General features: G+C 41.4%; 1 protein-coding gene across 5 annotated transcripts in view; it reads left to right on the plus strand.

Annotated features, from left to right (window-relative positions):
* Positions 1-26,771, plus strand: part of map4l (microtubule associated protein 4 like) — a 68,993-nt gene that overhangs the window by 33,939 nt on the left and 8,283 nt on the right. For 2 of the 5 annotated variants that reach the window (XM_061695266.1, XM_061695267.1), the window contains exons 1-7: positions 6,286-8,221; positions 16,695-17,062; positions 18,325-18,513; positions 21,530-21,644; positions 22,325-22,384; positions 22,673-22,929; positions 25,443-25,502. In XM_061695266.1, coding sequence (XP_061551250.1) covers positions 6,826-8,221; positions 16,695-17,062; positions 18,325-18,513; positions 21,530-21,644; positions 22,325-22,384; positions 22,673-22,929; positions 25,443-25,502 — 2,445 coding nt within the window. In that variant the 5' untranslated portion in view covers positions 6,286-6,825. Of the gene's footprint in view, positions 1-6,285; positions 8,222-16,694; positions 17,063-18,324; positions 18,514-21,529; positions 21,645-22,324; positions 22,385-22,672; positions 22,930-25,442; positions 25,503-26,771 lie in introns of those variants that run through there. The other 3 variants (XM_061695268.1, XM_061695271.1, XM_061695269.1) reach the window with 3 other exon arrangements.

The following is a 26,771-nucleotide window of genomic DNA, read 5'->3' on the forward strand; positions in this document are numbered from 1 at the left end:
CTAATGGTTTAGCCAGCAAATCGCTCAGCCTTTGTACATCCGGGTGGCTTGACTATCATGTCACTCAAGCGGAGCACACCTGCCTTTTAAAGGCATGTGCTTGTGTGAAGTGTGCGAATGGTGATCGCAACTGGACAAATACATAACTGCGCCTTTCTAAAATCGCACATATTGACATGGAAGCAGCTGAACTGCGCTTCCTACCTTGGACTATTGTTATTCCATTGAGCGCCTCAGCTCACCATCACCAGTCATGGCATCTCGTGTATAGGATTGTGTTATATTTTAAGAAAACACAGATCACTATTGGTTATAGGTTGTAATAACTGGCTAAACAAACACTTAATACATAAAGTATACTGTACATTCCTTAAAGTCTGCCAAACGACACTGTCAAGAAATGATGTCGTCTGTATCAAGGTGGACTGCTTGTTTTAATTATTGTATATAGCAATTTCCATTTTCATGTTTTTCTTTATTAATACATCAGTATTTACATTTCCATGGGATAGAAAGAGAGAGGGGCATACCTGTACCTTGTTTTGAGCTTGTGGTTGTTGTTTCACTTTGTCTTGAAGATAGATAGATAGATCTATGTGCTACAAATATTTAGCAGATTCAAGGTTTGCAGCTGTTTTGTCAGATGTACCATTTCGTGGCATACACTCAATCTTTCCATTTACCAGTCTCCTTTTAATTTCTGCTTCTGCACCTTTCTCCTCAAATAGTGTTCAAAGAAATGATCTCTCGCATGTCTGCTCATTTCCTCTTGATCTTGAGGAATCTGTTCCTGCTGAGGACATGCGGAAGACAGTGCACGAGAAATTATTCCTTTTAATTGCTCCTAATGGCGTCGTGTGACGCAGTTTCGGGTCATTTGTCGTCAGTTACAACCAGTGTGTAGAAACTGTATTTGTACAGGACAGAAGAGACAGACTGAGTTTAACATTGGATTAAAGTGTGAGGATGCAGCAACATCCGTCGGCGCTCTTTTTGCTGCTGCTTGTGTGATCTTTTGGATTTAAGTGTTTTATGTCAATACAATGGACACTTGATTTATTTATTTATTTTTTTACTTTAACACCAGGCAACTTTTTTTTTTTTTGGGTTCAATTTCCTTTTTAACCTGTCCTGTTCAGCTGCATGATCATGCAGAGTGGTAAATCTGTATGCCTTTTATGTTGGAACAGTTTTGCTATGTTACGGGAGTTTGAAATACACAGTTTTTTTTTTTGTTTTGTTTTTTTTTGGTGAGGTTTATTCAAACTTTAGCAGGACAGGAAAAGGTTTGAGGGGACATACAGAAGTAACAGAACAGACAAGAGGAATAGGGGTAAAAACCGTTACAAAGGAGTTGCGTTGTTATTTGTGGACACCCGGTGAGGACATGCAACAACTAACCAATAGGACTAGATGAGAGAGGACAGGAAAGGACAGCGTCACCCCATTCACTGACCGCACAGGCGAATTTCGGTTTCGGTGACATAGACTCCATGCTTTGTTTTAGCCATAGGTAAACATGAAAACCAGTCAAACCAGTCGGCTGGGTCTCGTTTGCGAAGATTGAAATGTATTTCTGGCGTGTGAACGCTCATGTGCGGTTTTGATTGACTGTTGAAGGCCCCACGACGACCCAGTGGGATTTATAGCACGTGTGGGCATATTAATGATGTGTGGTATTTGATTGACCAATGACAGTTAAGCAGGGCGTGGTTTCTCTCCCAAAGTCTCCAGTTCATCCGTAACACTAGTGAGAATAAGCGGTATAGAAATCGGATGTGTGTAACTGCTTTAAAAATTGTTAGCTCGCTACAGGTTGTTCTTGTTGTGGTTCTGAATGTGGAGATGGGATACGACTGCCACTCAGTAGCACAGTATTCTAGTGGGATACGAGGCCGTTACTAGAGAGTTGGACAAATTATTGTGTTGGTTGTGCGCCATGAAATCTTCCGGTTGTGCAAATGTCTGACTGGAGCTGATGTAATTAATTTGATTTAATGAACCAGGTTCCGACACCGTTTGATTTTGAATATGTTTGGCTTGACAATAAAGGACTTAGCTGAAACGGGGCTGTGTCTGCTCTCAATCAGTTAAAGAACAATTAAGAGACACATGGCTTACCTCTGGGGGGGGAAAAAAGTTACACAGATGAGGTTTTCATTAATGACAGGAAAAGTTTAGTATTTTTGTACTAACTTATCTAAATATGTTAAACTTGTTTGTTGGCAAACTATTGTGATGCTTTAGTTTTACAAAGGCAGCAATAATTTTGTAATGTATTGCAAGTTCATTTCATTGTTGTTCGATATTTTTTCACAACTTTAAATTTAATTTCTTATTTTCTCCTCGAAATGCATGAGAATCTGACCAAATTTATTCTCCTGGATCAGGAACAATTTTTTTTGGTCAAAATTCACATTATTATTTTTTTTTAATCTTGGCAGTCCTTCCTATAGTTTAATTTATTTTACCCTGTATCTCACGTTTTGCCCCTTTCTGTCTCCTACAACCACACGATGTCTTCCGTTGGCCGCCCAGATTGTCTGAGTCTCTGTCACAACGCAATAATCACTGCATCTGCACTGCAGGGGTGGGGTGGGCCATTGAGGGCGTTGGTGGAGAGGGGACGGCGTTGTCGGGGAGACGTGGGAGGCGGTTGCCATAGCAACTAAGCCACTGTTCAAGTGAGGGATGGAGGAATAGAGAAGGAGTGGACTGGGTGTGACAGTCAGTGAGGTTGAAGATTAAAAATAGAAACGCTGTGACAAGATCCCCAACACTACCCCTCCTACAGCCCCCTCCACCCTTTTTGTCTCTTTTCCCAGAACCGCAGGCAGGCAGGCAGGCAGGCAGCTGTAGCATCCTCTGCCTCCTTTTGGCCCCCATGTCTCCAGCCGCTCAGAAATATCTGACCTTCAAAAGACCATTTACAATGACCTCAATGAGTCTGTCTGTGTTTATGAATAAAAAAAAAAAACTCACCTGAAAAAACAATGCTCAAAGTTAAAATGGGGCACATTGAACAAACATTTATAACATTTATACCCATTACAGAAACATGCTTTACTATGTAGGTCTTTTTCATATAGATCGAATAATAACGGTAAAGACACTTATAAAAAAAATGTTTTCCAATTTAGCATTTTTTTTTTATATTGGTTAATATGCCCGATGCTTAAACAAGCCATGCTTGAATTCCTATCTTCAAAAACATATTGATGATTTAAAATTTCGGGCCAGAATAGTAAGGACAATCAAGAAATATCCATCCATTTTCTGTACTGCTTATCCTCATGAGGGTCGTGGGCATGCTGGAGCCTATCCCGGTTATCTTCGGGCGGGAGGCGGGGTACACCCTGAACCGGTCGCCAGCTAATCGCAGGGCACATAGAAACAAACAAGCATTTGCACTCACATTCACGCCTACGGGCAATTTAGAGTCTTCAACCTATCACACAGGTTTTGGGGATGTGGGAGGCAACCGGAGTACCTGGAGAAAACCCACGCAGGCACGGGGAGAACATGCAAACTCCACACAGGGATTTGAACCCCGGTCCTCAGAACTGCGAGGCAGACGTGTTAACCAGTCGTTCACCGTGCCGCCATTCAAGAAATAAATACACAAATTTCATGGTAGTCCAATGCAAAGTCTTTGTTGACAGAACCCATTGACAGGGAAAATGGTGGTGGCCCACTGAAATAGTCATCTTGGATAACAGTAAAGAGAAAAGTGTAAATGCTCAAGACATAAACAACTTCATAGCAACTAAGTAAGTTGCACAATTTCCATATTACCGCTCAAATTCTGGATATATCCATCCTTTTTCTTGAGCCGCTTCTCCTCACTAGGGTCGCGGGCGTGCTTGAGCCTATTCCAGCTATCATCGGACAGAAGGCGGGGTACACCCTGAACTGGTTGCCAGCCAATCGCAGGGCACATACAAACAAACAACCATTCGCACGCACATTCACACCTACGGGTAATTTAGAGTCTTCAATCAAGCTAGCACGCATGTTTTTGGGATGTGGGAGGAAACCGGAGTGCCCGGAGAAAACCCACGCAGGCACTGGGAGAACATGTACATTTTAATAAATGGCTGTAATATAACAGAGTGAAAAATTTAAGGTGGTCTGAAAACTTTCCGTACCCACTGTATGTATATATATTTTTAGATGAGCAGGATAATTGAATATAGTTAATGGTGAGGAAAGTTGGTTAGCTCTTTGCTTGTTTTGTATGATTTTCTTTTTACGCATTCCGGTTTGGGGAGAGTATACACTGTATTTCGGACTCTCCTTCAAGGTTTTGACATGTGCAGTAGCTCCTCTTCAATGCAATCAATAGGACCAAAATGGGGCACAGCATCCGAGCGTCCTAAACTGGCCGTCCATCAGTGACAGCTGGATGTGATCTCAGCTCTGTGGTAGGAGGGTTGTGTATGTAAATACTAGCTCTCGACTGACAAGTCAAACTTCAGTAGTGAAGACAATTGGAAAATTTAGGAGATATTAAGTAATGTAGTGAAATTACTTTGCACACCAACTTTTGAGACGACAATGTACCAGCAAATTAGCAGAACCTCAATGTGAAAAAGTGCAGAGAGAGAGGAGAGGGGCACAGTCTCTTTGGACACCAGTCAGTATATCACCCAGCATGGATTAAGACCGGTATGACTCAATTATATAGTAATATTTCTAATATACAGTATGTATAGGTCTGTATAGTTGGCAATGAATATTTTGTCACCGCAGTATTCCCATGGGGAGTATTACAAAAAAGATACTCCATAAATTCTCCCTGTTCATAAAGAAGTGTCCTGTTTAGGCAGGTTGGGGGAGCAACAAACGATACACTTCCCTTTATATACAGCAAGGGCGCACAGCTGCGTGAATTTTCCGGTCAAGTCTAAACTGTCATTTACGCACCCTCATGCCAGCTACACACTCTGATTTTCAGCTTGTGTTGTTTGGGTGGACGTGTGCGTGTGTGTGTGTGTGTGTGTGTGTGTGTGTGTGTGTTTATCAACAATTGCAGCATTTGATGACTTATGACTTTCAATGGTAGATTATATTCAAGCTAACATTTTACTCTGCAGTTGCATTAGCAGATATCGGATTAATATTAAATTTCCACACGTTAATGTTTCTACAAATTTGTGTACACTGCCTTGGCTCATATCCAGATTGGCTGTGTCACCTGAACCTTGCATTAGTGTAAAGTTGTAATTTGCAAACAATTGGAATCAGTATATGCATTTATTACCGTAATTTCCCGTGTATAGTGCGCATTTTTTACCCCCCAAAATTGTCAAAAGTCAATCGTGCGTATTATACATGGGTAGAGGAGAAAATGAAAAATACTTTCACATTTTATAAATGTATGCCACCATCGAGAAGTTATGAAAAAGCTGTACGCTTGTTTGTCATTCCACTATGCCACCGCCCCTTAAAGGTTATGAAAAATGTTTACACTTTCATTCTACTATGTCACCTAGAGGTTATGAAAAAGTTGTAGACTACACTTTTATTCCAATATGACAGGGGTACATATGACTGCATACATGTACAATTGTGCACATAAGTTTACATACCCAGGCAGAATTTGTGAAACATTATTATTATTTATTTATTTATTTTTATTAAATACGACTGATGACTGAACGACCATCATTAATTTGATGGTTGTTGATTTTGATGGTTGAACAGAAGCGTTCCCAGGCCAGCCGAAAGACGTAGTATTATATATTATGTGTTCAAATAAAGTGCTTCAGAATAATTCTTTGAAAAAACTAACAAAATACGGATAATACTTCATGTTTTGATTATATGGGTAGAAGCATAATCATACATTGTATAAATGCTTTATACATAGGTTGAAGGGTTGTCCAGAATTTTGAGGTCAACTTTGGGAGTGCGCATTATACACGAACAATCAGGGCATATGTATATATCTTCAGGAAGCAGAATTTTACCACCACCATTATATAATTTTGTGGAGTGGATCAGTGTTAATGTAGTCAACTGTGTAAATATAAAATGCGAATAAAATACATTTTAAGACGAGCAAATCAACATGGTTTAAATACATATATCTTACGTTCTTTTTTCCCCCCATGTTGCCAATCAAGAGGGGGCACGACCTCATCAGACTCGTCAGGGTAATTGCAGTCTTCAGTGTTCTTGTGCAAATCTCTCCGCGTTTATGTGAAAGGCGGTTGTCATATGCCAGCTGAAACACCGTGACAGCCATTGTTCTGTATGTGAGCATGGCTGTTTATTAAATGCATGTGAGTGTATGGAAATGTGTGGTCTTGCATATGCTTGAGCATGTTTGTCACTAGGGACTAGATGAAATTTAGTGCCAGCGAATGAGGGAATATTCCTGGTTGTCATGTGACCGTGTGATGTCAGGAAAGAGAGAGAGAGCGAGAGAGCAAGATGCAATTTATCCCCACAGCTGATCTGTGCAGTGCTCAGAGAGGAAGCAAGACAACCAGACACACATTCGCTCTTATCTGACTCCTCTTGCCTCACTTGTTAAGACATGCAAATACACATTGCATGCACGCACTCCTCACCCATTGGCACAATCGCGCACACAAACCAATTCAAGGCAACACTTTAAAAAGGATGTTTTTTTTCCCCTTCTTTCTTTAAGCTCTAACAATTAGAGCATTTCACCCTACTGGACAAGATCCTAATGACCCTAAGTGGATACTAAAAAGCAAGAAGAAGACAAAGACGAAGAAGGACTTAAACAACAGAAAAGACTAAGGAGTTAAACAACAAAACTGCTCGAGAAAGGACGGGGACGCCAACAGGAAAATGTCCTTTTTGTCTGGCTCACAGTGGCAGCAGCCTGGCATTATTGCTGGTAACAACGGGTGCAGACAACCATCGGGTGGGCATCAACAGCAGCCACAGACACCTGTAATTACCCTCTCAGCTGCCAACATCCCTGCTGTCCTGGCCTCCGCTCCACTGTCACCCTTGACATTGTCCTCTGCACACCATAGTGGCTCGCATGACCCAGGCCAGGTGGCACCCGAAGGAAAGGTTGCTACCACCCCTTTCGATGTGACTTTAACTGAAGAGGAATTGAGATTAGGGTGTGGCAAAACATCCTCTGGAATTACACTAGAGACCCTGGGTCTAAATCTGCCTGTGGTGAAGGTAGAGGATAACAAACCAACAGGTGGGAGACTGAAGGAGGGAAAACAAAAGGAAGGAGTTTCACTAGGGAGTGCAGGAGACACTCCCAGCAGTCCTTTTTCTCCCTATTCCTCCCCTTCCTCTTCATTAACTTCTCCTTCTGTCTCACCTGGGAAATTATTCAACTCCGCACTGGAACCTATGCCTGGATCAAATGTTAAATTTGGACCAAACCTTTTACAGCAGAACTTGAACTGGTCTCTCCCAAGCAGAGATGGAGTTTTCATTCAGCAATACCAGGAAGTTAGACAAGAACAGGGCACACCTATTCCTCCAAAACACGAATTTGTGTCTGAGGAAGCAAGTGCCAGCTCATTTTCAGGAGATAAATCTAATTGGGGAAATACTCTTTGTTCTTCTTTATTTTCATCTTCTTCACCTTTAGGGGGGCAAAATCCTGATAAAGAACCTGCTGCTCAGTCTATATCTAACCTAACGGGAAGCAACATGGCCTCATTTCCAAGGCTTTCAGTAGTCCCTGCCTCATCTAATCAGGCTAATATCATTGGGGCGGGCAGAGTGATGGAAAAAGGAAACTCAAATCATACTGAAAAGGTGAAGTTGTGCGCTCCACCTTGCACAGGTGGCACAGAAAGTAAGGATGCAATATCACAAGAGTCAAATTGCATTGAAGACTGGAAAGTAGCATCAGGTGTTACTGTAAACAGTGAGACAAAAAATCGTCATGCCAACGAGCTGCCGCAGCGAAGTGTGGTCAGACGGGCAATGTCTGATTGCTCACACCTCTCTGTTCCCACATTAAATGCTGAAATATTCCTGAACAGTATGCGAGGCTCATCAGAGATAGCGCCGATCAGGGTGCCCTACCCACACATGGTGGTCCGGCGCTCGCTTACAGTGACAGATGCCACGGAAGCTTCAGCTGCAATGGCATCGATGTTGTCATCTCCATTAATGATATCACCTGTGTTACCGTCATCTCCACCACCTAGGAGACATCATGGGAGCTGCGAGACCAATGTTTTAATTTCTGTGCCAACCCCATCAGGTATCTATGTCCACCGACACGCTCTTACAAAAATGTCCATTGAGAAACTACTGTAGAGAGTGTCACGACACAATGTGAGATTTTGTTTGTATGAGTTAGGTCGATGAATATATCTTAGTTTTCCCAGGGTTAAACTATCACCATCATGAACTCAACTCAACCTTATTTATAGCACATTGCTCTAAACACTATATACTATATATAGATATATACACTGCTATAAACACTGCTGTAACAAAGTACTGTACGTCAATAAAAAAAATTGAGGATTACAATATTAAACATTTAAACATAAAACAATAAACAACGATGCAAAGAAATACAACACTAAAACAAGGGCAAGCTCCTGTTGAGTTGAAAAGAAAGGAATAATAAAGGGTTTTAAGACATTATTCTTGTTTTTTAAATGGGCAGCAAGGGGACTTGTCTGATGTGGAAGGTCATTCTATAGGTTGGGATCAGAAATGGAAAAAGCTCTGTCCCCTTTGTGCTTCTGTGTTAACTTCGGTTGCTGGTCAGCTGCCCGGAGTCACTGGGCAGAAGTGTATGCATGGAGCAGCTGAGAGAGGTAAGGGGCAAGACCATTTAGAGATTTAAAAGCATATTTAAGACCCCTAAAATAAATCTAAAGTGCATAGGCAGCCGGTGGAAGGAGGCCAGAATAGGAGTTATATGCTCCCTCTTATGTGTTACAGTTAAGAGGAACTGGAGACATTTGAATGGCTGAACTGGCTGACTCCAAAGTAAAGTTCATTAGAGTAATCCAGCTGTGATGTGATTAAGGCATGGCTTACTGTTTGAAAGGGCTTTCACCTTTTCCAGTTGCCCAAGGTGAGAGATCAAAATCAATGTCCAACTTAAAGTTTGAGACTGTTGACACGTCTCACAGTGTGCCAATGGGTGGGATTAAAAATAATAAGAATTGAAAGAATACATATATACAAAAATTAAATATTAAATGAATAATAAAGCATAATCTTTTGCCGGTTGAGGTTCCGCTGTACTTCCAACTTGCAGAAGAGCTTAAAAACTGACATGGTGGGAAATACAACCAGATGCTATACTTTTATTAAACTAATGCTAAAAACTCCTTATATTTAATGTGATGTTTTGATTTATAATTTACATTAAAGGTGGAGTTTTGCTCAACCATATCTAATTGATGCATGCTTGTCATGGTTGAGTTAATCGATAAGTAAACTGATTTCAATGTTACTTTGTGAAAAGACTTGTGGTCATGCCTCCAATTTCGTCATTGGAAGCCATTGTTACATTGTTAAAAAAGGCGATGTTGTTAGACTGCTTGAACATTTTAAAATAAGTAAACATACACGTACAGGCACTACTACTACTGTAATAGTAACCTGATCAAATCAGATAGACACACTGAAAGCTTTACTTTGCAGTGCCTTCAAAAAGTGTGGCCCAATTCTTAAATTTGTATTTATTTATTTATTTGTTTTGGCAAAATGTTCCCACTTAAATGTTTAAGATCATCAGACAAATGTAAATCTCAGCCAAAGATGATCCAAGTAGACATAACCTTTTTAAACGGTGATTTTATTTATGAAGGGGGGTGGGCGAAAAACTGTTTGGGGCACTCTCAGCGGCAACAACTGAAATCAAACGTTTCTGTCACTGGCAATGAGACTTTCACATCTCTGTAACAATATTTTGGCCCACTCTTCAATGTCAAATTGTTTTGTTTTTTGTTTTGTTTTGTTTTTTTAGCATAAACAGCATTTTTCAAGGTCATGGATGGTTTACCACTGTTCATGTTTTCTCCATTTGAGGATAATTGCTCTTTTCATGGTTCGTTGTGGTCCTAGAGCTTTGGGAATGGCTTTGTAACCCTTTCCAGACTGACAGATGTCAATTACTATATTTTCCGTCTGTTCTTGAATTCCTTTGGATCATGGCATTTTGTTGCACCCTTTTGAGATATTTTTGCTCACTTTGTTTTGTCAAACAGGTTCCATTTAAGTGATTTCTTGATTGAACAGGTTTGGAGGTAATCAGGCTTGGGTGTGGTCAGTGAAAAATAACCCAAAAACATGTGATTAGCCACAGTTAATTCATGATTTAACAACGGGGTCCATTACCTTTTCACACGGGTCTCTGTGAATGTCTTTTTTTCCCTAATAAATAAACGAACCACTGAAATACAGCATTTTATGTTTAGTTGAGTTATCTTTGTCTATGTATATATTTTTTGATGATCTTAAACAAAGTGGGGAAACTGTGCAAAAAAAATTCTGTATATAACTGGAGACTGTATGTACAATACTGTTTTTGTTTTTTTTATTACCAGTGCATTATTTTAAAGAAGGGCTTTCACTGATTTACGAACCACCTAGTTGACAATTTGGTTTACGAACAGAACGTTTGAAGAAAAATTAGCTTGGTTCAAGAACAGTCTTGCCATGGCCACAGAAGGCTGATTCGTGCTTTTTTTTTTTTTTCTTCTCGCTGTGTAAACATCAATGGCTCCATGCATCACACATTCGTGCCTAACACTCCGTGGGTCTCCACGCTGGCAAGCCGCTTTGAACATCTTTTTTTCGGGTGTGATCTTGCCGACGAAACAAAGAAGAAAGAGACAAGCAGGGAAACCGGTCCTGGCCTGCGAGTGTTAACCGCATCGAGAGAGGTGAAAGACTCCACGGGTTTCAGTTTTGGCCACGGTATGAGAGCTCCCTGGCGATACCGTTTGCGAGGCTTCAGCTTTGTTTGCGTTCACGCGCCCAAAATGGCCACCACACCCCACAATGCAATGTGGTTCCCAAAGCATAGTGTTTTTGAAAAAGTTAAGACTAAGATTTTGTGCACTGTGCTATTTTCAATTATTTCGATATCAATTGATATTTGTTTTTAACGGCACACCGATAAAAAATATGGTAAATATAACTTTGTTGTGGGATGAAACTGATTAATTTTCATTCACCTAAATGGGAAATGTGCTGGGTCGCAAATTGAGTAACAGAATGGATTCAATTCGTAACCTGAGGTTCCACTGTATATCGTAATTCAATTACTGTATCCCTTGTCATTTTTCACTCTCACAGTTATATTCACATCTTTATATTGGTTGCACTGCATACGTGATATAAAAAAAAACAAAAAACAAAGGATTATTTCACATGCTGAATTTTTCCATGATATAAATGTCAGAGCAAAAATATCAAATTAATCAAAGATAAGCCATGTATGTATTTTTATTTCCTCTGTTGTAGTCTATTCCAATACTCTTTTCATGAGTATACAAAATTCTGTAGCATCCAGATCTCTTTAGAGCAAGCAATTATCAGCGAAAAGCTAGGACATTGATTAGACATTGACTGCACTCATTCAAATATAGAGCAGCTATTTTGAGCTGTGCCTGTGCAGGCAAACACACTCTCTCTCACATACACACCTACACACAAGGTACTGTATGTGTGTCTAGATGTAGCCCTTCAAATGACGTGATCTTCAAGATTTTTCAGACACGGCTTCACTGACAGCAGGAACTGTATCTGTGTCTTTTAGATCTGCGTTTGCGCTAAATCTCACCAAAAATAATCTGGTTGTTAAATAGCCTTACCTGAATATTCTACATACTTGGGTCTTAATCGGATTTCTAGACATGACTAAGGAACATTGGTTTGCATGTGAATTTGGGTTAGGAAATGTAAAAAAAAAAAAAAAACAAGTGTGAAATCGTATGTAGCGTGGTAGCGTCCACAGAAGCTCCAATTCCCCAGGCAGTTCTAATGCTTAAATGCATCTTTTCCATTTGACGTCACGTACCTACCCTCGCTAGATGGTGCATACAAAGATGTACTTCTCGTGAATCCCCATGACCACACCTTAACAAATTCCTGTTACTTATGGAGTCCTGAAAGTCACCGAACAGTTATACGTTACGATGTTTTCTGTGCAGCCCCAAAGGGAACAGGAGGTTCTCTTTGGGGAACCTAACAGGAGGTTAGCATCCACAAAGTACAACACAAATTTAAGGACACATTTTCAGATGTTTCCCAAAGTTAACACAACAATCGCCAACTGAGCTAGTCATCACAACAGCGCAAAGAACTAGCTACCAGCATGCTTTTGGCAGCAACGGAGTAAAATTGTGCATGCGTTTGTGTGAGTGTGTGAAGGGAATGTTTTACTATTTTAGTTCATCCATCCATTTTCTGAGCCGCTTCTCCTCACGCGGGTCGCGGGCGTGCTGGAGCCTATCCCAGCTATCATCGGGCAGGAGGCGGGGTACACCCTGAACTGGTTGCCAGCCAATCGCAGCTTTATTTTAGTTTAGTTTTTTAATATACAGAGAGTGAGAAAATCCAAACTTACCGGTACATGTGTAAAACAAAAAGAAAATCTAAATACTAAATAAAAAGGTCCAAGGGATAATACATTTTCAAGCAAATTTCAATTCGGTTCCATTGACTAAATACACACACCATTTCTGGCATTGTTTTTCACCCAAATCTTTTTGAAGGTATATCGAGTAAGTAATTTGGAAAAAACTGGAAAGAGAAATGGCTCTAGACTGAATTTCTCTATCGATGGGCTGAGTACACGAGGAGAGCTGAAAAGGTGTATTGTACGAATTTGTTCATGTTGGTACACCGCACATTTTGTCAGAGGAAAAATTAAAAAGGCCTTATGGCATCTGCTGTAAGAAAGGAATTGTACTCCAAAAAAGGCTCATTAATTAGGTGATAAATTACTGCCTGACCACACACGTAACAGTGATCGATGTTCATCAGCAAAGCCTGTTTCCGATTTAGGCTCCAGGCTGACCTAATTGAAAGACACATTTTAAACTAACAAACTCTTCTTTTTTTTTTTTTTTTTTTTTTTTTTTGGAAGGTAGGTAGAGTTGTGGAAGGTGTCAAATAATCTGTCTCATTATTGGAATAGTACAACAAAAATAAAATGGCAAGTGGATGGCGCAGTAATCATTGAGAAAAGATGAGCGCTTGGGAAAATGGTGGGACAGTAAAGACTGAGCATAACCAGATGTCCGGTATCACTGTTATGTAAGATATGATACTAGAAGCAGAAAGCATGGCCCTTCTAAGCACGCATGATTAGCATAGCACAAATGTAAATGGAAAAATGCTGTATGAAGTATGACTGTTGTCCTCCTATAGTTTCACGTTAGTGTTCAGAGTTGTGTGTACTTCTGTACAATCTTTGCAGCACACACATTTTCATTTCAACACATGGGACTCTTAAGTTTGTAGACTGCGCAATGTGCGCCGGAGTGCAAATGGTACGCATCTTGACATTCAGGCCAGCACAAGGCTCGCTGCGCATGTTTGCCTGTTTGGCAGACCAGTCTGTGCCAAGCTGTTCAGTGTCAGCGCAGGGAGGGTGTGCCCTTGGAGATGCGCTAGGCAGAGTGAAATCTTGGAGCACACAAAGTCAGTCTAAACTTAGGCCTGCTCATACCACGTTTAAGTTGTGGTGCATGGGAGCGAACATGGTTTTAAAAACTCGGTCTAACCCGCCCCCTCGTAGAGTTACGCCATGCACGGCACCGGATTTGCACCAGTCACGGAAATAGTTAAGTCACTGTTAGAAGTTTTGTTAGTGTTGAGCAGAACTGGTGTAGGGATTTTTTTTTTTATAGTTTCTGACAATGTGTTGGTTATTAACAGCATTTGTATTTATTGGAGTCTTTAAAATACGTCGCAATTCACAACTGCAGGAGGACCTCAGTCTTGTTAAGAGACATTTGACAGATATTGGTGTGGATTTGAGACTGTATGTATAATTTTGATTCAATGTATTCATCCATCCATCCGTCCATTTTCTTCTTATCCGAGGTCAGATTGCAAGGGCAGCAGCTTAAGCCGGGAAGCCCAGACTTCCCTCTCCCAAGCCACTTCGTCCAGCTCTTCCGTGGGGAACCTGAGGCGTTCCTTCGTCAGCTGAGAGACTTAGTCTCTCCAGCGTGTCCTGGGTCATCCTTCCTTCTGGTGGGTCGTGCCGGAAAACCTCACCAGGAGGGCGATAGGCGGTCATCCTAACCAGATGCCCAAGCCACCTCTTCTGTCTCCTTTCGAAGCGGAGGAGCAGCGACACTCATGTCGGCCGCTTGTATCTGTGATTTTGTTCTTTCAGTCATGACCCACAGCAGGGGACCCTAGGTGAGGGTAGGAACGTAGATCAAACCGGTAAATCGAAGAGCTTTGCCTTTCGGCTCAGCTCCTTCTTCACCACGACCCCAAGATACTTGAACTCCTCCACTTGTGGCAGGATCTCCACCCTTTTCTGACTGAGGACCATGGCCTCAGATTTGGAGGTGCTGATTTTCATCCAAGCTTCACACTCCGCTGCGAACCGTTCCAGTGAGAGTTAAAGCTCACAGCTTGATGAAGCCATCAGAACCACATCATCCGCAAAAAGCAGCGACGTGATACTGACGTCACCAAACCAAACCCCCTCGACACCCCGGTTGCATCTACCGCTAGTGTCCACCAACGGTTTCGGGGGTTTTCCCCATAACAGGCACCAACAACTTTACAGCCACAGATCCGGTCGGCCACCTCAACAATGGTGGCTCGGAACATGGTCCACTCGGACTCAATGTTCCCCCGCGTCCCCCAGGATGTGCATAAAGTTCTGTCAGAGTGGGAGCTGAAGCTCTGCCAGACGTTCCCAACGGTCTGCTAGGTCGAACCGGCATCTTTCCCCACCCCACCATCGGAGCCAACTCACCACCAGGTGGTGATCAGTTGACAGCTGCGCCCCTCTCTTCACCTGAGTGTCCAAGACATGCGGTCGGAGGTCTGATGACACGAGTATAAAGTCTATCATCAAACTGGGGCCTTGGGTGTCCTGGTGCCAAGTGCACACATGGACACCCTTATGTCTGAACATGGTGTTTGTTATCGACAATCCATGACGAGCACAGATGTCCAATAACAGAACACCACTCATGTTCTGGTCAGGAGTGGAGGGCGTTCCTACCAATCACGCCCCTCCAGGTCTCACTGTCATTGCCTACGTGAGCATTGAAGTCCCCCAGCAGAGCGAGGGAGTCCCCAGCGGTAGCGCTCTCCAGCACCCCCTCTAATGACTCCACAAATGGTGGGTACTCTGAACTGCTGTTTGGTGTCTACGCAAAAACAACAGTCAGGAACCGGCCCCTCACCCGAAGGCAGAGGGAGGCTACCCTGTCGTCCACCGGGGTAAAACCGAACGTAGTGGTACTGAGTCGGGAGCAATAAATATGCCCACACCTGCTCGGTGCCTCTCACCGTGGGCAGCTACAGAGTGGAAAAGAGTCCAACCCCTCTCAAGAGGACTGGTACCGGAGCCCAAACTGTGTGTGGAGGTGAGCCGGACTATATCTAGCTGGAACCTTTGAACCTCGCTAACCAGCTCGGGCTCCTTTTCTGCCAGAGAGGTGACATTCCACATCCCTAGAGACAGTTTCTGTACCCGGGGATCAGACCGCCAAGGTCCCTGCCTTCGGCCGCCACCCAACTCTCTACGCACCCGTCCCCCATGGCCCCTCCCACAGGTGGTGAACCCATGGGAAGGGAGACCCACATTGCCTCTACGGGCTGTGTCGGGCCGGGCTTCATGGGTGCAGGCCCAGCCACCAGGCGCTCTCCTTCAAGCCCCACCGCCAGCCCTAGCGCCAGAGGGGGGCCCCCGTTGACCCTCGTCTAGGCAGGAAACTGATGTCCATTTATTTTATTCATCATAGGGGGTCATTTGAGCCTTGTATTGTTTGTTCCCTCACCTAGGTTTGCCATGGTTGATTCAATGTAGATTAAGTAAAATCCAAAATAAATTCTAATTTGTGCACCCATTCTTGTTGAAATGCTCATTGAAGATATATGTGGTCATTCAACCGAAGAAAAAGAACGGTTCAAAGCCTTAAAAGCCTAAAATGAAAATTTTTATCTATGATAAGTCAATGTAAACGTCTGACTGCAACTGTAGATTGGTGGCCTACAGATTATTACCTTACCCATCACCTTCCATTAGCTGTTATTTGACAGGGCCAGTATAAAATGACCTCAAAGAATCACATTTGGGTTATTGGGAGGGTGGCATGGTGGACGACTGGTTAGCACATCTGCCTCGCCTGTGTGGAGTTTGTATGTTCTCCTTGTACCTGCGTGGGTTTTCTCCGGTTTGCTCCCACGTTCCAAAAACATGCACGCTATGTTGATTGAAGACTCTAAATTGCCCGTAGGTGTGAATGTGAGCGTGAATAATTGTTTGTCTATATGTGCCCTGTGATTGGCTGGCAACCAGTTCAGGGTGTACCCCGCCTCCCACCAAGAGTTAGCTGAGATAGGCTCCAGCACGGCCGTGAGCCTAGTGAGGATAACCGGAACAGAAAATGGATGGATGGATGAGTTTTTGGGAATTGGTTTTCTGTTTACGTCAGAATTCAGTCTTCAGGGATTGGGGGAAAATAGGCTCACATTAATTTTTGTTATTGTTACTTTCTCAGTGAAAGTTGACAAGGACAAGCAGGAGAAGAAAGACATCTTGTCCAGCAAGACAGAGAAGATGGATGCCTTTGACAAGAAGGAGAAAGCGGAGCAGCAGAACAAAGACAATTGCCCTGACAAGAACCTGAAGCCTGACAAGATTTTCAAAGATGAAGGAAAGATGGACAAGATGGATGCTGAGAAAAACAACAAGGTCAGTGAGAAGGCAGAGAAGACAGACAAGCCAGAGAAAACGAACAAAGAAGATAAGAAAGAAGAGGAAAAGAAGCCGACTGAGAAAAAGAATGAGAAAGGAGGAAAAGGGATTGCCAAGTCTCCAACAGGCAATGGCAGCAAGACCCTGCAAAGCCCTGACAGCAAGAGCAAGGTGGATCTTACACACACACACACACACATATATATATAACACATACGGTATTTTCTCACACACTCAAGGTGACAGATCTAGAAATAGCGAGACACAAACACTTGGTTTTACACACAAACAAAGATCTGCGGTTGGTCTTCTGTCAAAGTCGATGTACTTCTGATTTAGCAGGCCCGTCAAGTGTCCATCTATCAGAAAGAGTTAAAAACAAAACATTTAATTTTAGTGTACATTTAAACAATGAAAAATACATACTAGTACTATTTAATGTAGCCCGTTATTATATATTTATTATAAAAGCAATGATTTAAACTACTACAGTTCTTTGAAATTTCCTTAATTATTAGGCGTGCGCTATGAAATGTTGAGCCATGTTAGGCTACTCTTGCTGCTTTTTGGAATTTTTTTTATTTTATTTTTTTTTTTAATTTTTTTTTACAATCCAGCATCATAGGTCGAGTTGTAGCTCATTGACCATTTTTCGCATACTTAAATGTAGAGAGTCCTGTCAGGTGATTAAATAAATTCTTCAAAGCAGTTGACTGTTATTCACCAAATGTTCTCTGACAATAATTTACTTCTTAAGCCACATGATAACAATATGCAAATGATAACAGTTAATACATACAAGTAAGTACAATATTGTTTCATTCTCAGTGCATGTACACATCCACGTTCGAAGATCTGATTTTACCTTTAATCTGCATTTGGAGTGCTGCATATTCAGCATTCGCTTTTATACGTTACTGCTCACATGAACTGGAGCATGATGACAATTTGCTAACATACAGTACAGTATGTTGAGGAATATGTTTTTACTTAACTTGTGACTGTTCTGATTGGAGTGTCTAAGTGGGTTAGCACATCTGCCCTACAGTCAAGAGGTTTGCTGTTGGAATCTTGGCCCAGGCCTTCCTGTGTGGAGTTCACATGTTCTCCCCGTGCTTGCATGGGTTTTCTGCGGGTACTCCAGCTTCCTGCCACATTCCAAAAACATGCACGCTAGGTTCATTGAAGACTGTAAATTATAGGATAGGCTCCGGCCCACCTGCAACCTTAATGAGGATAAACGGTATCGAAAAATTGATGTGCTGTTGTGATTGTTGCTGTGCTATGACATTGCTCACTCCATTTCTGCTTGTTCTTTTTCTATTTCTCTCCCTGTTTTATTTGATCAAAACCTATTCATTTCTTCCTCCCTGTATCTTGTTTTTCCTTATTTCCAATTGTGTTCTTGTGGCTTATTTTCATTGAACCGTTAGACTGAGGTGGTTTCGACCAAAACAAACTCATTTAAATCTCGCCCATCCACCCTCCACACCAATGGTGAAGCCACCTCAGTCAAACGCCCCTCCCCAACCATGACTCCAGCCAGTAAAAAAAGCCCTCTGCCCAAGGCAGCAACCCCCACTGCTGCTAAGAGCTCTCCAATTGCACCTGGATCTGCAAAAGTAAGAAAGACATTATTGTAAGAGTATTGTCATATTTACAGTACATCTGGAATGTATTTACAGTGCAGCACTTTTCCACATTTTGCTATGTTACAGCCTCATTCCAAAATTTTACAAATTATTTGTTTCCTCTCAATTCTAAATACAACATTCTATGGTGATGAGATGAAAAAGGTGTTTAGCGGTTAAAAATAAAAATAATGTCACATGTATGGAAGCGGGCGGCACGGTGACCACACACAGTTCAGTTCCGAGAACCCGAGAATGACATCTGGAAAACAAAGGACCCATCTCATTTCTGTATTTGCAACTTCCTCACTCCTCAGTTCACACGCTAGCTCCTCCCACCAGAAAATCCATTGCGGAGCGAGGACATTGACGCAGGAGTAAGGCGGCAGGAGGTAGCGATGTTTGGGGGAATTGAGACATTCCTTCCTCAATGATCTCATTTCACGGGGATATCTACAAAAGATGACATCACGTCATTGGCGCATCACAAGTGAACCATCTGCGTGGCTGAATTATTACTATCACCACAAATGTCCAGTTTGTGCATTATGTTTCGAGCGGGATTAAATTAAAGTCAAATATAATAAATACACTGTTACTTACAAATTTGGTGATGCAAAGACGATCGTGATAAGTGTATCCCAAGTATGCCTACACTCACACTGAGCACAGCGCATACCGTTTTTGAAGTGACTCCTGCATATTTAAGGTGTTGATGTGTTGCTTATGTATTACGTTGAGTGCAAAAACGTGTGTTTATTTTCTTTATGTAGCCTAATGCATTTGACAAAATTACTGCAACAGAATTACTGTGACCCATGGACTTCACCTGACTGTTGCCTTCTTCTATTGAACTGATTTTACAAGGTTTTACTGCAGCCTCTTTCAGTTCTTGTTTGTGTCTGGGGGTTTCTCCCTTCAGTCTCCTCTTCAGCAGGTAAAATGCATGCTCCATTGGGTTAATGTCCGGTGATTGACTTAGCCGGTCTAAGACCTTCCACTTTTTTCCCTTAATGAAGTCCTTTGTTGTGTTGGCAGTGTGTTTTGGGTCATTGTGTTGTTGCAAGATGAAGCTCCTCCCGATTAGTTTGGATCAATATTTTTGTAAATTGCCAGACAAAATGGTTTTGTAGACTTCAGAGTTTATTCTGCTGCTACCATCATGAGTTACATCATCAATAAAGACGAGTGAGCCTGCTCCAGAAGCAGCCATGCAAGCCCAAGCCATGACATGACCTTCACCATGCTTCACAGATGAGCTTGTGCGTTTTGGATCATAAGCAGATCCTTTCTTTCTCCATATTTTGGCCTTTCCATCATTCTTTTTCGCTGATGAGTGGTTTGTATCTTGTGGGATGGCCTGTATATTTCTTCTCTTGAAGTCTTCTTCGGACAGTGGATTGTAATACCTTCATCCCACCCATCTTCCGTATACAACAAAAACAAAGGAATTGACGTTGCCTTTTCAATACTTTTAGAGGGTACTGATTATTCAAATAAAAAATGAAGGCATGACAAAAATAAAAGATTAACTATTTAATTTGAAGTTCTGCACCATATACGATGCAGCTGGTGCACGCCCATTTTCATACTTCCCCTGGTCGTTCAGTTTGGAGAGGCAGCTAACTCCCTGTGTTTCCAAACGTCTTCTATTTGGGACCAGCAAAGCTGTAGACATTTTTCTAGCCTTCCCTAGATCTGTGCTTCGAGACCATCATGTCTTGGAGGTCAAAAGACAATACCTTTGAATTCATGCTTGGATTGTGCTCTGACATGCACTGTCAACTGTGGGACCTTACATAGACAGGTGTGTACCTTTCCAAATCATGTCCAATCAACTGTATGGACCAGAGGTCCATTACAGGTTCTTAAGATGTAGAAACATCTCAAGGATTATCAGTGGACACAGATTCTGAGATTCAAGGCAAAGGCTGTGAATACTTGAGTGCATGTGGTTTCGTACTTCTTAGTTATTATTTTTTAGTTTTATGATTTCACATTGTCATTATAAGGTGTTGTGTGCAGAATTCTGAGGGAAAAATCAATTCACTCTATTTTGGATTACTGGCTGTAACGTAATGAAATGTGGAAAAAGTGAAACACTAGGGTTTACATGGAAACCTTGTATTCTGATTAGAATCTGGCAAGAAGTCCAAACCAAATGAAAATGCTCCATATAAAAACCCCAATATACAGGCCGACTGAATGGAATTTCATTCGGATTCACGGGGGGGGGGGGGGAATATTCTTTTGCCAAATCGATCAAAAGTAACTTTTCGTCATGTCAACCATGAATCGGAATGGTGCCGGGCTATGCTCTATCTGCGCAGGCTCTGTCTTGACGGATTTGCACCATGATGTCATCGTTTACGCACGGAAATACGGTGGCTTCCGACCAGAGCTCATATGCAATGAAGATCTTGTTTTTTAACTTCCTTGGTTTTTTTATCCAGCGTTTATCATGAGTTATTAAAAGTATAAAAACAATCCCAACTACTGGGCTAAATAGACACCTGATGTCCATCTTGATAAATGACATTTACATCAATGTGCGCATGTCACACGGCTGTTCCGATTAAATGCGGTGCACGTTTATACACCACTGACGTAAAAGGTTGACCAGGGATCTTCAATGGGAATGATTTCAATCGAAGGACAAAAAAGTCTGCATGTAAACCCGGCTACTGGGATGCACTGTATCTCACTGCCAAATGTTCTTTTGTAAAACTGTAACAGAAAATCAAGACACTCTTCTCCAATGTTTCCGTGTCTAAAGTTGTTTTTCTTTGCTTTATGTCAGCAAACGTTATTTGGAAACACATTTATCTTGTTGCTTCACTTCCTTTTAACAACTGCTGTCAACTAATTTTGTCTTTGTACTCTCCTTCTGGGATCTTTGAATATAAAGAGGCGGGAAAACAGCATTTATGCACTCAGCTACTTTCATAATCCTTTTAGACAGATGGACACACACATAAATTTACATTTATTTTGGTTTGACTTTCAGATTCCAGAAAGTGGAGCAGCTGAGAAACGCCCAGCTGCGCAAAAGACTAGTCCTACTCCCCGTTCAGTTGCCAATAAGAACAATTCCTCTGCTTCTACTGGGACCAAAACCGCTGGTAAATGAAAACACACACACAACTGAAAAAAAATATTTTGTTATGTCGATGCTTCAGTCTCCACGGCAGGACTTAACCCAAACGTCAACTACAGTGGAACCGCTGAGGTAACACTATCCATTCTGGAATGCTAGTTGACCTCTAATTTTTATTTTTTTTTAAAATACTTTTTCCTTTAAAAAATAGCGAATAAAAGTAATCTGTTCCAAACTGTCACCACCGTAGAACTTTTATACTAACGGTGGGCATAAGGCATGTGTAAAAATAGTTTTCGGTTGGCGGAGGTGATGTTTTCTTAACCGGGTCGGATGATAACATTAGTGTAGGCCCCTCCTTCCTCGTTGTCCCTGCAACATCTCACGGAATGTACACAAATGCAATTATTTGTACTTTTTTTGGAACTAATTTTATTGTTATGTTACAGTGGCACTGTTGGCGCATAGTTTTGAGGGTAGGGTTTTGAATCTGGGTTCTCACCTTCCTGTGTGAAGTGTGAGTTTGAATGGTAGTTTGTCTATATGTGCCCTTGCTGTCCCACGCCGCTCACGCAAAGTCAGCCGAGATAGGTTCCAGCTCACCCGCGACTTCATGAGGATAAGTGGTATAGCCCACAATATTCCCATTGGTTCTCCATTGTCCAAGCACCGCTGTAACCTTTGTTTGCCGTTATCTTCTTACAGCAAACAAGAATGACAAGACTGAGAACAAGTCAGGAGAGGCCAAGAAAACCAAACCTACAGGTGAGAAACTTAACTCATACTAATACAAAACATGGTCAACACAATAGCACAGTGTTTTTCCTCATTTACAATGAAAGAAATACATACTTTTTATGGATGTGAATGGTCAGTTACTGGTTTAAAATGTTCCAAAATTGTACTCTCCATTGACACAAAATAACTTTGTGATGTTCAATAAGCCTAAAAAATTACATTATTGACGAGATGTCTATTAAATTGATACAACAGGTGTCACCATAATGGTTCAGTACATCATTTAAGAGATTTAAGGTTGTCTTATCTCTGTAGCTCGTCCACGTCCCAGTTCCACCACGTCCCCGACGACTCCAGCTAACACAGCCAACGGTGAAGCCGCTCCCACCCAACGTCGCAGGGTCATCACCAAGCCTCCTGTTCCTAAGCAAACTGCTCTGGAAAAGAAGCCAGCGGTGCCCCGTGCTCCTCGAACCCTCAGGCCCATCAACGCGCCAACACCAGACCTGAAGAACGTCCGTTCCAAGATCGGGTCCATTGACAACATTAAGTACCAGCCTGGCGGAGGAAAGGTAGGACAACCAAATGGGCTAAATTTGGGGTTTGCAAATCATGAGGTGATGATTTCTTCACAAATTGCTAAACTAAGGGCGCATTTTGCATCTATATTTTGCAAATTTCGTTTTCTGTGTATTGTGAACTTGTAACATACTAAAACTTAATTAGTAGTTAATTATTATTATTATTATTATTAATAATTTAACCCACTAATTATTATTTTTTTAAAGTCTGAAATGTTCACAGTTTTTAATTTATAATTGAATTGTTTGAAGGTTGATCTCAAATTAGTTTTGTTTCAGCCTGTCCTCTTCCTGTCAGCCATTTTGGAAATTACATAATTCTGGGATGCCCATCAGAAGCAGAGAGCTGTGATTGAATTTCTTGCTTTAGAAGCAGAAACACCACTAAACATTTGGAACAACATAAGGTTGCAATATGTGTATGGGGAAGCTGCACTAGGCTACAGCACGGTCAAAAAATGGGTGTCCAGGATCAAAGGTGAAGAAAAAGAGCTTGCGTTGAGTAATCTCTGTGACAAGTAAAGGAGTGGCAGACAATATTCAGCAGTTAATCCTGGGAATAGTGCAAGGCTAAATTCACTTATCAGTAGGTTAAATAAAATTGGGCTCATTACTTTTTGACTGCCCCTCATGCTGTGCAAGACTAATTTGTATTTATAGATTATGCTCCAACTTCGTATGATCGGTGATTTGCCACAATGGGGTAAAAATACAATTACATACCATCCTTGCACCAATGTTGTCTTAAATAGCGTGGTCTGTACACTTACAGTACATGCTTTGTAGATGCTCCCATTTGTACTGTTCCAACCCACCATCCTGTTCCTTATGGTATCACATTTTCAGTGACACGTCCACACTGTTTCTGTGCACGCATGCTATATTTACAGTGACAAAGGTGCAGCCTTTTTCATTGTTACCATGCCTCATGCGTACCTCGTTTTTGGGGGGTTTCTTGGGGAAATGCCCAAAGAAGGGTTTTTTTTCATATCACCATTTTTTTATCCATCTCATCATGTTTTGATGTGGATTCCACTGGGATTGGTTACTGCAGGTGTTTGTACTGTAATCGTTGTTCAATCACCTGAGACCTCATCTCTGGTAACCTTTAATTTATTCTTGGTAGTATGGGGTCAGTTCGACTTCTTTACTTCACAAATGATCTTTTTAACAGTAAGTATTTAGAAAATATACGTGTATGTCCTTATATCGGGGCATTAGGCTTATACAGTATTCCTGCATAAAGCAGCAAATTCCCCAATGGCTAATTCATTTCCTATATCATTGCGCTGCAAAAGCATAATTGTGCACATTTTCCAAAGTTACAAGCATAGAACAAAACAAACTCCAACTTTAAAACTAATATTAGCAAATATAAAACTAATATTTAAATAGTGGAAATTGGGTTAAAGTTAATTCTGGGGGAGTTATGCTGGCCCAAAGATGATACCTGTAAAGGAGGGCTGGTACAATAAAATCACATTTTGCAAAATCCCCTTTGTGCAAATCATTAGTTTTTCCTCCTATGGTATGCAAAGACAAAGATCATAATGTTTGGAGACATGTCCTGTGGTCTGCCAAAACTAAAATTGTTTGGCCATAATGAACGTCTTTACATTTGGAGGTAAAAGAGGGAAGCTTGCCAGCCTGCGAACACCATCCCAACTTTGAAATACAGGGGTGGCAGCATCATGGTGTAGTGTTGCTTTTCTACAGAAGGGACTGGTGCACTTCACAAAATAGATGGCCTCATAAGTAAAGAAAATTATGCGCAAATATTTCAGACATCAGCCAGGAAGTTAAAGCTGAGGTGCAAATGGATCTTCCAAATGAACGATGACCCGAAGCATACTGCTAAAGTGGTGACAAAGTCGCTTAAGAATCAAAGTCAATCTTTTGGAGTGGCCATCGCAATGCCCTGATATCAATCCTATTGGAAATTTATGGGCAGACCTGAATAAGCATATGCCAGCAAAGTGGCCTAAAAGCTTGGCTCAGTTACATCAGTTCTGTCAGGAGTAATAGGTAAAAATTCCTGCCAACTTGTGGAAGGATATCCAAAATGTTGGACCCAGGTCACGCAGTTTAAAAGCAAAGGTAACAAATACAAATAAAATGTATGTAAAATTCTGACTTTGAAGAAAGTAATGGGAAAAAATGTCAAAATAAATACTTCTATCATTATTCTGGCAAATATAAATAATTTTAGTAATCCGAATTGACTTAAAACAGTAAATGTTTAGTCTGATTTCATGTCAGAGAGGGAGGGGAAAATGTGCAGGTGTCTTCTTATACAGTGTATGTAAACTATTGGTTTCAACTGTATTGATTACATGACAGTTGGCAGAAGTAACCAGATGAAATGTATAGGGCCATACCTTCGGCTCACATTTCAGCCAAATACTACAAAACTGCTAGAGCCATGTTTCATAATGAAGATAATGATCATGTACATACCTACAACAGAGCAAGATTTACTGACCAAGGGGTGGGTGTCTCCCCAGGTTTCTTCCATACAGAACAACAAGACAGCAGACCCCTCCAATCCTTCCACCAAGGCCAGAGTGAGTCCCCGGCCGGGCTCCACATATTCACTTCTACACACCGGTACCATCCTCCCTGCTCCTCTTTACATTGACCACATACACCACCGTTGCCACATGGCCAGAGAAAATTTAATTATTTTCCACAAAGATGTCTTTATTTCAAGAATACACTTGAAACATTGTGCAGGGTTGCAATCAAAACGATTGAAGAATTTCTATTTGAATGTTCTGAACTTCTATTTCTATTGCCGGAATTATGCAGTTGCTGTGCCATATAGCAGAGGTCTGCGAGGATTAGCCGCTCATTAGCCTAAATTGACATCACGGTGATGCTTTTAAGGCCACAAACTAGCTGGAACGAAATGAACAGCACCACTGCTGCCTGCAGCGAAGAAGCAATTCATTAATAATTGTTTCACTTGGAGTCCACAGAATTGGTAAGAATCAACCAACCAGTTATTATGCTTCCCCTAAGTACACACTAATGAGAACAAAATCTTTCCTTTTCGTTCATCATTTGATGATGATGATAACTGAAAAAACTGCAGATGTGAGGCTATCGGAGTACCACCATTTATACAACTAATCCAAACCGTTTACTTCAAACTACTGTATCTTTGGCTACCTGGAAATCAAATCAGTTCAGTTCCCTAGCTGAATGTTCAAACTATTTGCAATTTTCCTTTTTATGTCGCTCGAAAGGAACATTTGTTTGAAGAGAATCATTTCCTTATCGCTGCATTAAGGAATACCTCTGGCATTAGCTCAAAGATCATCTCCTCCCTTGTGCTGTGGATCCTGCGTCGATACGGACAGTATTTAACGTAACAATTTATGGATTCGACAGTGTTACAATTCCACACTTTCATTTTCACATCCCTTTCCATTCCACAATCACACTTCTTAGTTCAGAAAATGTCAAACATATCCAAACTGAACTACTTTAAACATCCTCCTTAAGTCCTCTTTATCCGTAAATCACACCGACGTGTGTGTAGGTAGTCACACATATTTTAACTAGTCTTGTTTCTTCGAATAAACTTGCACTGATTTCACAACTCATAATACAGTACACAGAAATAATACACATCACAATATCTACAGTATGTTAATACAAGCACTAGTGTGTTTGTTTATTGTGTTGTTGTTGTTGTTGTTTTTTTTTGGGGGGGGGGGGCAGTAAATTGGGTCGATCCTCTCACTATGTACAGTAATTTTCAAATTCCTGTGTTTTTGAGCGGCCCTTTGAACTGAAGATGGACATCAAAGTGAACAAGAAGGGTGCCT

Source organism: Phycodurus eques, chromosome 13 (assembly GCF_024500275.1).
Source record: "Phycodurus eques isolate BA_2022a chromosome 13, UOR_Pequ_1.1, whole genome shotgun sequence".
NCBI classification, from domain to species: domain Eukaryota; kingdom Metazoa; phylum Chordata; class Actinopteri; order Syngnathiformes; family Syngnathidae; genus Phycodurus; species Phycodurus eques.